General features: G+C 40.4%; 1 protein-coding gene across 1 annotated transcript; it reads left to right on the top strand.

Moving 5' to 3' along the window:
* The first annotated feature begins 1,213 nt into the window (after positions 1-1,213).
* Positions 1,214-7,476, top strand: chrdl2 (chordin-like 2). Its single transcript, XM_080509384.1, has 11 exons — positions 1,214-1,334; positions 1,663-1,775; positions 1,914-2,007; positions 2,084-2,229; positions 3,964-4,057; positions 5,309-5,373; positions 5,844-6,012; positions 6,136-6,324; positions 6,465-6,638; positions 6,833-6,925; positions 7,022-7,476. Exons 1-11 carry the CDS (start codon positions 1,268-1,270, stop codon positions 7,153-7,155), a joined length of 1,338 nt encoding a protein of 445 aa, XP_080365510.1. The 5' UTR covers positions 1,214-1,267; the 3' UTR covers positions 7,156-7,476.
* Positions 7,477-10,074: the final 2,598 nt, after the last annotated feature.

Here is a 10,074-nt window from a genome sequence, read left to right as displayed (position 1 = left end):
TTCTCTGGATGTTGCATTAATTTCTGCAGACCCTGATTATATGTATTTTATCTTATTTGATTTGGTATCTGATGTGCTTGACACTTTGACATTTTTATATTAGTAATACACATTTTTGCACCTCATACTTTTTTTATTTTTCAGGTGAGTAAAGTAAACTGGATTAGAAAGTTATCTTAACTCCTGATATATGTATAGCGCTCATGCAATATGATAGGCAAATGATATTTACTAGCAGGGTTTGATATAGCAGAAAGCTACAAAAGGAACATGTCGTCACAGAATCAAATTCAACAACAAAAGATGGAAAAACAAAAAGAAGTAATTGCACACCTGAGCCTGACCTGTTTTGAATAAAACCTCTGAGTCATTCTGTGGAAAACAGATGCCCCCTTTAATAAGCAAAATGAGCCAAAAACATTTATTTGGGACCACATAAACAGATTCCATATTTGTTTTGGAATCTGTTCTCCTTCCTGTTTTGACCTCAGGTAGGGTTAAAGGTCAAACACTCACCCTGGAAGGACCATGTGTTTGTGATGGCACTGTGGTTGTAATAATCATAGTTTTGCGCTTCAGCATGATCAAGAGGCAAGTTTTCTTTACATGTTTATTTATCTATATTTATTGAATTTCTTGTATTTTCCAATGGTCAATGTATAAATAACTTTTTGGGTAATTGTTATGTTCATAATATAAACTTTTTCTTTTGTATTGTATTTAGTGCCTCACAAACTATGACAGCGCTCACAGCCGCTTCCCTCTGTAGTCTAAGTTTGCTTAATTAACAAATGCAAATACAAAATAGGGATTTTTTTTTTTCACATAAAGGACAGATTTATCAGCAAGAAATGAATGCTTTGGATCATAAACATTGCTGCACCACAGTAGTAATTTGTGATTTTATGGGATGAAAATCAGGTTGCACTCTTAAAAATGAGGAAAAATAATCTACTTGGGGGGGTGGGAATCAGCATTAAAGTGAGCATTTGTGAAAACTTTAAATGTTGCATGGCAAAGTTAATCTAAGTAATTAAAGCAGAGTTTTTTGATGTCAGTCAGACGTTTTACAGGACCAATCTTTTTTTTCTTCTCCACCTCTTCTGTCATCTCTGTCTGTGTCCTGAAGAAGGCGCCATAGATTAACCCAGGAACGTGTTGGACGTCTCCCCCCCTCCCGTAATCCCTCTTTCACACTGTCCTGCGGTGTCTGTCCTGCAGAAAACACACACTCACCGAGGACTCAGACACACGCACATGTCAAGAAATGAAGCCCACGTTTTTCTTCCTGCTCCTCATTTGGTTTGCAGCTGCAGAGTTAAAGCTCCGGAAAGGTAAGACGAACCGCAGCCTGCTCTTGGTGTCCTTCTGTCCTCCTGATCCACTCAAGGAAGAAAAGAAAAAGCACGAAATAAGAAGTTTTAGCTCCATTTCCGTCACAGCTTCACTCATATTTGTTAAGATCACCGCCCTGTGCTGCTTTTTATTTATTTATTTTTATTTTATTTTATTTGAACATTTTTCCTGTTTGTTTGTTTCTTTATTTGTCTGAGAAAACATGATCATATTTGAAGTTATTTTGCCTGACATGCAAGTGAGTGGTTGTGTCTCTGAGTCTCACATCCTCCCTGTTTTTTTTTTTGTTTTTTTTTGGGTCCACAGTCTCCGGGGTGGTTTGCACTTTCAAAGAGAAGAGCTACAGCCCAGGAGACAGCTGGCATCCTTACCTGGAGCCCTTTGGCTTCATCTTCTGCATGCGCTGTGTGTGCTCAGAGGTACCTGTCAATGTCAAACTAAAGGGAGATTACACCCAAATTCCTCAGCTGCTTCCTTGGGAGGCTGGGAGGGAGGAGGCCCACACTTGTTTAAAAATTTTTTTTTTTAAATGGATGGTGTTGTTGCTCTCTGTTTAGACAGGTCATGTGAAATGTAGCACAATCAAGTGTCCTGCTCTGTCCTGCGAGAACCCGGTGGCTGAGCCCCAGCAGTGTTGTCCCAGATGCACAGGTAAGACCCCCCCTTCAGCCTCACACGGGGGAGCTCCTGGCTGGTGGTGATGAAGACCGCGCCGTGTCCTCCTCAGATCAGCCCAGGATCCCCGCAGGGCTCCGGGCCCCAGCCAGATCCTGCAGGTACAATGGGAGCGTTTATCAGCCCGGGGAGACCTTCACGAAACACGACCTGTTCCCATCCAGGCAAAGCAATCAGTGTGTTTTGTGCACATGCTCTGTAAGTTGTATTTCATCACTCTGTTTTTTTTTTAAATTCTTTTTTGGGTTAGATAGTGCAGTAAAAAATGTCCAAATTATGCTTTTTTTTTTTTTTTTTTAAAGTAGGGCAGAGGTATGCTTTATTGACCATAAAAAGGATATAAAAGTCCCCCAAAAAATGGAGAATATAACCAACCGAGGCCTGAGATCTTCTCCAGTGGCTACTAGGTTTCTGATCTAATGTTTTCCCTCTTTAGGGTTTTTAGAATATGTTTCTCATGATGTTCCTCTGATGAAAGGCAGGTTGTAAAAAAAAATATTGAAGCATAATATAAATCAGTATTTTAATCGTTAAAAAAACAACAGGGAAATCTGTGACTGCAGCTCCTTAAATTATACTCAATCACAAGTAAAAAACACTTTTTTACCTCTCAGAAACTGTGGACATTTTATTATGATTTGTATGACTTTAATGTATTTATCACCCTGCTGTGCCTCTTTGATTTACTTCTGAGAGAGTCTTGATTTGCTGTGTATTTTTAATGGCTTTTATGTTGCTTTTTATGGCTGCAAATGTTCCTAACGGGACCAAGAAACTACCCCAGACTGCTTTGTCAATAACATAATTTAACTGTATATATCTATGTTCAAGACCCATTTTTCACAAGCACAATAATTACTGCAATTTTCTTTGTAGACTAATTTAGATAACTTAGTTTAATAATAATTTATGATCGTTAAAGTAAATTGCATGTTGCGAATTATTAACTTTGAGTAAAAGTACACGCTTCGAATTGAACTTCATTATTTTCATTGTATTCATTAGTGAGAAAATCACTTATCATTACAATTTATTATCACTGCGTATGTGCAAAGAGCCATTTTCTGTTGCAGATGTTTTGCAGAAATAAAAGGAGGCAACCGAGTTGTTATTTTCATTAAATTTATAATCCTTTAGCGGGTGGAAACATCTTGCTCTGGTTTGCGCGCTGGCTCGGCTCGGCTGTGATGGGTGGACATCAAAGAGGGGGGAAAAAAACGGAAGTGAAGCCAAAACTGAAATCAACAGGTTGTCTTTTTAAAAAGTGTGATGTGATGAGACAAGTTCGTTTTTGTGAGTTGTTACAAGTGTTTTGTTGTCGGCAGATGTTTGCCGCGGCTGCAAGGGCAACAACAGTCAGCTCAGGAAAAACAAAGTAGTTGTGAACAGAGTCGTTACGTTTCATTCAATGAGCTGCATCTCGAAGTCAAGGGTAATTTTGAGTGTTTACCAGTGTTCCAGTGGCAGAAATAACAAATTAAAAGATCAAAAATGACTGGAATTAAGTTGTTTATTTTGGTATCTGTACTTTTCTGGGTGTTTTTTCCCCTCTAAATTTTGAATTTGACAAATATTCAAGTACAATTTACCACCATAATATACTCTTAAATTCATAAATAGTTATGGAGCTGGAAATAATATTCCACATTTTTGATTTACATTTGCTCATGGAACGAGATTACACTTTGAAAGGAGAGCATCCCTGTGTTCTATCTCTTTTTCTTCAAGCAAGTCCACAGAAGTAATTAACTGGTTTGAACTTTTGCTTGAGTATTTTTGAACAACAGTACTTTTGCTCGCTTCGACGATGATTGAAGCGATTGCAACCGCACCGATTCAGTACTTCTTACACCTTCGTTGAGCTTTGTTAAGGATGGTTAATCAGAACAGATCGCTTTGTAAACGGTGGGCTCTCCTCTTCTCTCTACCCAGAATGGAAACATCTTCTGTGCCCTGAAAACGTGCCAGCCCATCACCTGCTCCTCACCAACGCCACATCCAGAAACCTGCTGTTTGGTGTGTAAAGGTAGTCCCACTCCTCAATGCTGAGAAAGAAAAAAAAAAAAAAAATCCTTTATTCTCTTTCCAACATGGGACACAGTATTGTCGAGAAATTTATGATGTGCGAGAGTTGAGCTCCATCAGTCATTATTACGACTGTTTGTATGTTTTTTATCTAACAACACTTCTGTGCACAGCCTTTTGACAGCCGTGCAAAAAAGAAATACTGCAGTCGTAAGAAAGACTCCTTTGAAATTTCAGGCACACACACACACACTCATCTGCTGCCTTCCTTTACCAGCAATATTTGCCACGTCCTGTTATCTGTACCCCTCTACGTTCCATTTCATGAGCAGATCAGACGTAACACAGCAAGTAATTTTAAGGTAAAGCGTCACTTGTGCGCGAATCTCAAACAATATGACAGAATACACTTTATGGCCACCACAGGGAAAATGACAATGAGTTAACAAAAAAAAAAAAGGAAATACAATACACATGTAGACATGAGCTCAGACCAAAGGGCAGCACTTGTAGTTAAATTATATATTGTATTTCGAATGACAGCATTTATTTTAGTATTGCTCCAAAAACATCATAAAACTTCATTAAAGCCGGTAAATGTAGCTTGCCTGCCAGTCTTCCTGCATTTTCACATTAAAAGATATTGCTTTCAATAACTGTAAAGACAGAGAAACAAAACTCTTCCCCTGAGGCGTGATAGTTAGTGAATATTTATGTATATGTACGCTGCAATGGTCACTCCAGGCCTAATCATTCAATCATTCTCACTTCATAGAATGAAAGTCTTTGTTTCAAGCTTGGGTTGGACTCATGGGCCCTTCCTGTGGGGAGTTTGCATGTTCTGTTTGTGGGTGTGTGGGTATTCCCTCAGTACTGTAGTTTGTAATGTGATGGATTGGTGACCTGTCTAGGGTGTATCCTGCCTTCAGACAAACTCCCCCAAAGTAAAAAAAAAAGCCGTATAGAAGATGGATGGTCTCCTCCTCAACCTAGTGTATCGCTTTAATTAATCCTGTTTAATAAAATACTCGCTTTATTATATTATATTCAGCCCAAACAAGGTGCAGCTTAGAAAACTTGTTTAACAATTAACCTCCGCCATTCCCCCATCCGCATGAATTGTCTTCCACACAGGACACACCAATGCACTCAATCACAAAGCGACTCCACATTATGATCGAGTTGTAATTATATCAAATGACTGCCACATTTTCCACGTCACAGTGTAATCGTGCTGTTTCCCCCCTGTCAGATCACGGCTCCAGCAGCGGGTCCTCGTCCAATGAAGATGGAAGCCAGCAGCTGAACAGAGGCGTTGTATGTTCTCGCTGTTTTTTGTTTTTTTTATCATTTTTATTCGATTAACATGATGGCATTGCTTTGAAATGAAAACTGTCCATGTTTGACCATTTTTATTTCTTCTTCTTCTTTTTAAACATTTTTTCTTTCTAAGAGATAGCAAGAATGCAAAGTGGTGTCATCAGTTTAAGCAGCTGCACTTTCACTGCAGGACATGGTCCGTGTCGCTGACACCATGTTATAAAGACCATATTTCTGAAACAGACATTTTGCTGCGAATTTTGAAGACGAAAGCTTCAAATGTCCCCCGTTCAGTGTTTTTTTTCCCCCCCCCAACGTGAGCCACAGTGAGAAGTGAGCCGTTGTTCAGATGTCTGGAGCCGAGCCATGAGCTGCTCCTTCAGCTAGCACTCGAGAAAATGTGAGTCAAGACAACAGCTGAATAGATGAAGGATAACTGCATTTTATGATATCTGTGTTTACAATAGAGGCATTCAGTGGACCAGTGTTCGGCAGAGCGGGGCAGGGCGCGGTCCGACCGTGCCACTCCACCCAGGGTCAGGACTCCTTCCAGAGGCCTGAACCTCAGCAAGCTCAACCTCAAAGGGGCTTCGGAGACCACTGTGAAGATCCTGCTGCAGAGGAAACACCACCGAGGTGAGACTCCGTCAAAACAAAGATCATTTATAGGTATTTTTTATTTTATGGACGTGTTCCTCACAACTTCTGCGATCGTTTCCATATGGAGCACAACGCTCAGATGTTTTCCATTTCTCGCAGCATGTTTGTACAATGGCAAGACATACTCTCATGGAGACATGTGGCACCCAGTTTTGGGGAAGGTGCTGGAATGCATCCTGTGCACTTGTACCGATGGCCTCCAGGACTGCAAACGCATCACGTGCCCCAGCCAGTACCCGTGCCAACATCCCATGAAATTAGCGGGGAAGTGCTGCAAGACCTGTCCAGGTAGTCCGACGTGTCTCCGAGACTAATGAAGTGTTTATACCAGCCTGATGTTGATTTCTGTAAACATCATCTGCTCCACTTCCCCCTGCTTTCTTTTTTCATTTTCTTTTTCTTTTTCTTTTTTTCCCCCATCTCTGCAGAGACTAAATCTGAAAGTAACCAGACCCAGTGCTATCTGGGATATAAAAGTAACCTGTTGGTGTACAAGGTGGACTCGTCTTTGAACGTCGACTCGCCCAACAGAGTCAGGATCATCGCCGTCGAACGACAGAGCACAGCCGAGGTCGAGGTGCAAGTTTGGAACACCGTGGAAGGTGGGCAACAAGTGGCCTCGTCACTATAAATGAAAACAGTCATCTACTGTGTTGGGAAATGAGTGTGTTGTGCAATAATGTGTTTTTTTTTTTTTTTATGGAAATGTGGCATTCAGGAAGACTTTACTAGGGGCAAAAATGAAAGTCGCAGTACAGATTGCTTCAGTTTATATCTGAGTTCATTGTTTTCACAGGAGTTTTGCAGTTGATGGACATCGGCGACGTTCAAAGAAAAGACATCGTGGATCATCCAGAAAATTACACATTGCTCACAACACTCAATGAAGGTGGTTTTCAATGGCTTTTGTATATGCAGGTTTATATGTGAACGGTTCGATGTTGTGATTTCTGGTATTTATTTAGTGTCATTTCCATTGTTTCAGAGACGTGGAAGAAATTTAAAGAGGAGGGAGGAAACCTGGCCAAAGCTCCCCAGATCGGTGTTTGTGAGGACGGCATTCGGGAGATGGTGACTTTCCTGAATCCAAAGCAAACCGAAGGCCTGTGTACACCCTGAAGGTCCCTCTTTATATTGGCGTTTGCCAAAAACAACATGGCTGACCTATGTACTAATTGCATACATGTTGCACTTGGACGGGATTCCCGTAAGTGGAATTTCTCGTTTATATTACTTTTTAATCCGTTAACTGTCTATCATATTTTAAGCGTCACATATTTAATTTGAGTTAAAAACAGAAAAAAAAAGTAAATTCAAACAAAGTGTTAAGATGGAGACTCTTCATCCACATATAAATGTGTTTAGGTTTGTATTTCTGAATGTATTTGGACAAGAGGTCACATTTTATTAAGAATATTAAAGGTTTTTTTTTTTTTTTAAAGAATGGTTTGATCTTCAACACACTTATTGTAAATACAAATTGGTGTTTTTTTCATATTATTTAAAGAGTGTTAATGCTTTCTTCATGTTTGCGTAAATACACAACAGTGTTTAAATGATTTCACTGTCTTGTACAAGAAAGAGGCATTTGGGAGTAAATACACAATTTGTGATTGGAGGGAAAAAAAAGAGCTTCCCTGTTTCTTTCCGTCTGACGTCAAATTTAGACTCTGCAGCTTTTTTTTTTCATGCAGCTGTGGGATTCAGTTTTGTTATCGTAACCTGACTTTTTTTTTTTTTTTTTTAAGAACTCCACATACCGTAGGTAATTGTATTTTACTGTGGATGTTGCTCAAGTCGCTGTATGCACACTGTATCCTCTGCTGGCAGTTTGACACCACAAATGTGTTTCATGTGGTTTCACACTAGGAAAAATATTTGTTGGTTTTTTTTTTTTGGCGGGGAGGGGGTAGTTTCTTATACATTCAAAGAGGAGCACGGCCTTCATGCGGCAGATCTATGGACTTCAGATGGAGACAGGAGGAATATATGCCGGCGATGCGTTGTGCCACAGAGCTTGAAGTCTTTGAGGGTGATCTGCCGATTCATCTGGGGCCTGCACGGCGGAGAGGTGTCCTCACGCCGCCATCGCCCGAAGCTTTTCCAGTGAACAGATCTGCGGAAGGCCGGATAAACTGTGTTCCCGCTGGAAATGAAATGTGATCAGAGGTTAGGAAATCAAAAGCAGAAGTTGAAACTTTCATCACACTCAACTTTCACACACTCGAGTTATTTTCACAACACCAGCATTCTCAAAGCAAATGTTATTATGAGTCGATGTTGATTGTTGGAAGTGGTTAATGGTCTCACCGCACAAAACAATCCTCGGGTTAGATTCTTTGTTTATTCCCTCGGATCCCTTTCTGCAAGAGATCCTGGATGGATTTCTGTATTCAAGGCTGTTTTCTCATTTCTGTACAGTCACCCGAAATTGGATCCAATCAATTTTATGCAGCACCAATCACAACGTGGCATGTTTGAATCACAGACGTCAACAGTTCCTCATGAATAAGTGCAGTGGAAGAAAAGTTTCCAGATCGAGGTGGTGTTAGAGATAAATGAGAAAAGGATGAGACAGAGAAAAGAAAACAATTTTATGAGGCAGGAAGCACAGACATCAAACATCCAGATCGGCGGTCTCCTGCAGGAGGGTAGAGAAAGAGGAGAGAGCACAGTTCCAGGAATCACATAAAGTCCGTGAGTTGAGGACGAAGGTTTGATTGTCTGTAAATGACAATTCCTATTGAGGGCTGGTAGTCATGACGAGAAATATAGGAATTTTTCATGGCCTCCGAAGATTCTTGTCAACAGTCAGTGTATCAACCAACTTCATCTATAGGGGGTCATGTGTTTGACCTAATTAATCACATTAAAAACTCAAACTGTCCTTCTTATTAGTTGACGTCTTAATAGATGGAAATACAAATATGTTTTGTATTATGTGTACTGACAAGCAGTGCATGCTTCCAATTTTGTGCAATAAAGTAAAAATCTCTGAGCCAGAAAGCAGTAACACCCTCCTGCAAATTCCAGTCTACTGGCGCAGTGAATCATTTATCCCTTCGCAATAGACATTATTGATTACATAGTCACATTACATACTTGAAGTTGCTTGACTCCACGTTTTTCAATCCACAACGTTTTGATTTATGCTGCTTTAGGTTATTATGGGGGTTTCTCACATTGACCTACCATTAAGAGTTATTATTCAACTCTGCAGCTCATTTTCAACTCGAGTTTTTCATTGTTTTTATTGTCCAACCCAGATTTCTACAGTTTTGATTCACTGGGATAGCTGTCATAGTGAGCTTTTCTGCAGCTGTTCACAAAAGAAGCTCTTTATACCTTCTGTACACATTACGGTCAGGACATTAACGGACACACAGCAAAGTATTTCCAGACATTGGTAAAGACAAATTAGAGCCCAGACAAAATCTATATAATCTCTGCAGATGACCAAAATATGACTCACAAATCTAATTCTTTATCATTAGATATATGAATAAATAAATATAGGTTGTGTTCACTGCCCTCAAGTGGTCAAACATTGTGAGTGGAACTATAGGCCATCTGTTTTTTACTCAAGACAAAAGTAGAGGAGGCAGAAACGTAAAATCTACATCCGTGCCGCCACAAAACAAGCAAAAACGTTAAAGTCGTCGTTCTGTTAAGCTCGTACCCTGGGTCATGGAAGGAATGAGCTCCGTCGAATGGCTGAGTGGGATTTGTACGAGTGGTTTCAGGGCAACGGCGCCGTGTGCAGTCTTTCCACAGGCCTGCTTGATCAACAGGTGTCAAATTATCACCGCGGTTCCCATGACTCAGTCAGTGTGCAACTGCAGGTTCTGGTGGGCCGAGTGGGGGCTCCACAATATTATTGCTTCCTTTCTCTGTGAACTCCCGACATGCTCGCTGACAATGACTCATTGTGTGTGTGTGTGTGTGTGTGTGTTTTTTTTACCACTCTGCACCAGACATTACTGATCATCCCTGGCTTTGTTACTCTTCCTCACAGTGGACCTCACAGTCCACAAGCAC

Source organism: Blennius ocellaris (assembly GCF_963422515.1).
Source record: "Blennius ocellaris genome assembly, chromosome: 14".
Lineage (NCBI taxonomy): Eukaryota > Metazoa > Chordata > Actinopteri > Blenniiformes > Blenniidae > Blennius > Blennius ocellaris.
The sequence above is the reverse complement of the archived record's forward strand: the minus strand, read 5'-3'. Positions and strand labels throughout refer to the sequence as shown.

Excerpts from the sequence above, each read along its gene's own strand:
- chrdl2 (XM_080509384.1), top strand. The coding sequence starts at position 1,268 with ATGAAGCCCACGTTTTTCTTCCTGCTCCTCATTTGGTTTGCAGCTGCA. Across the intron at positions 4,058-5,308 it reads CTGCTGTTTGGTGTGTAAAG|ATCACGGCTCCAGCAGCGGG; the intron begins GTAGTCCCACTC and ends CCCCCCTGTCAG. Across the intron at positions 6,013-6,135 it reads GCAGAGGAAACACCACCGAG|CATGTTTGTACAATGGCAAG; the intron begins GTGAGACTCCGT and ends CATTTCTCGCAG.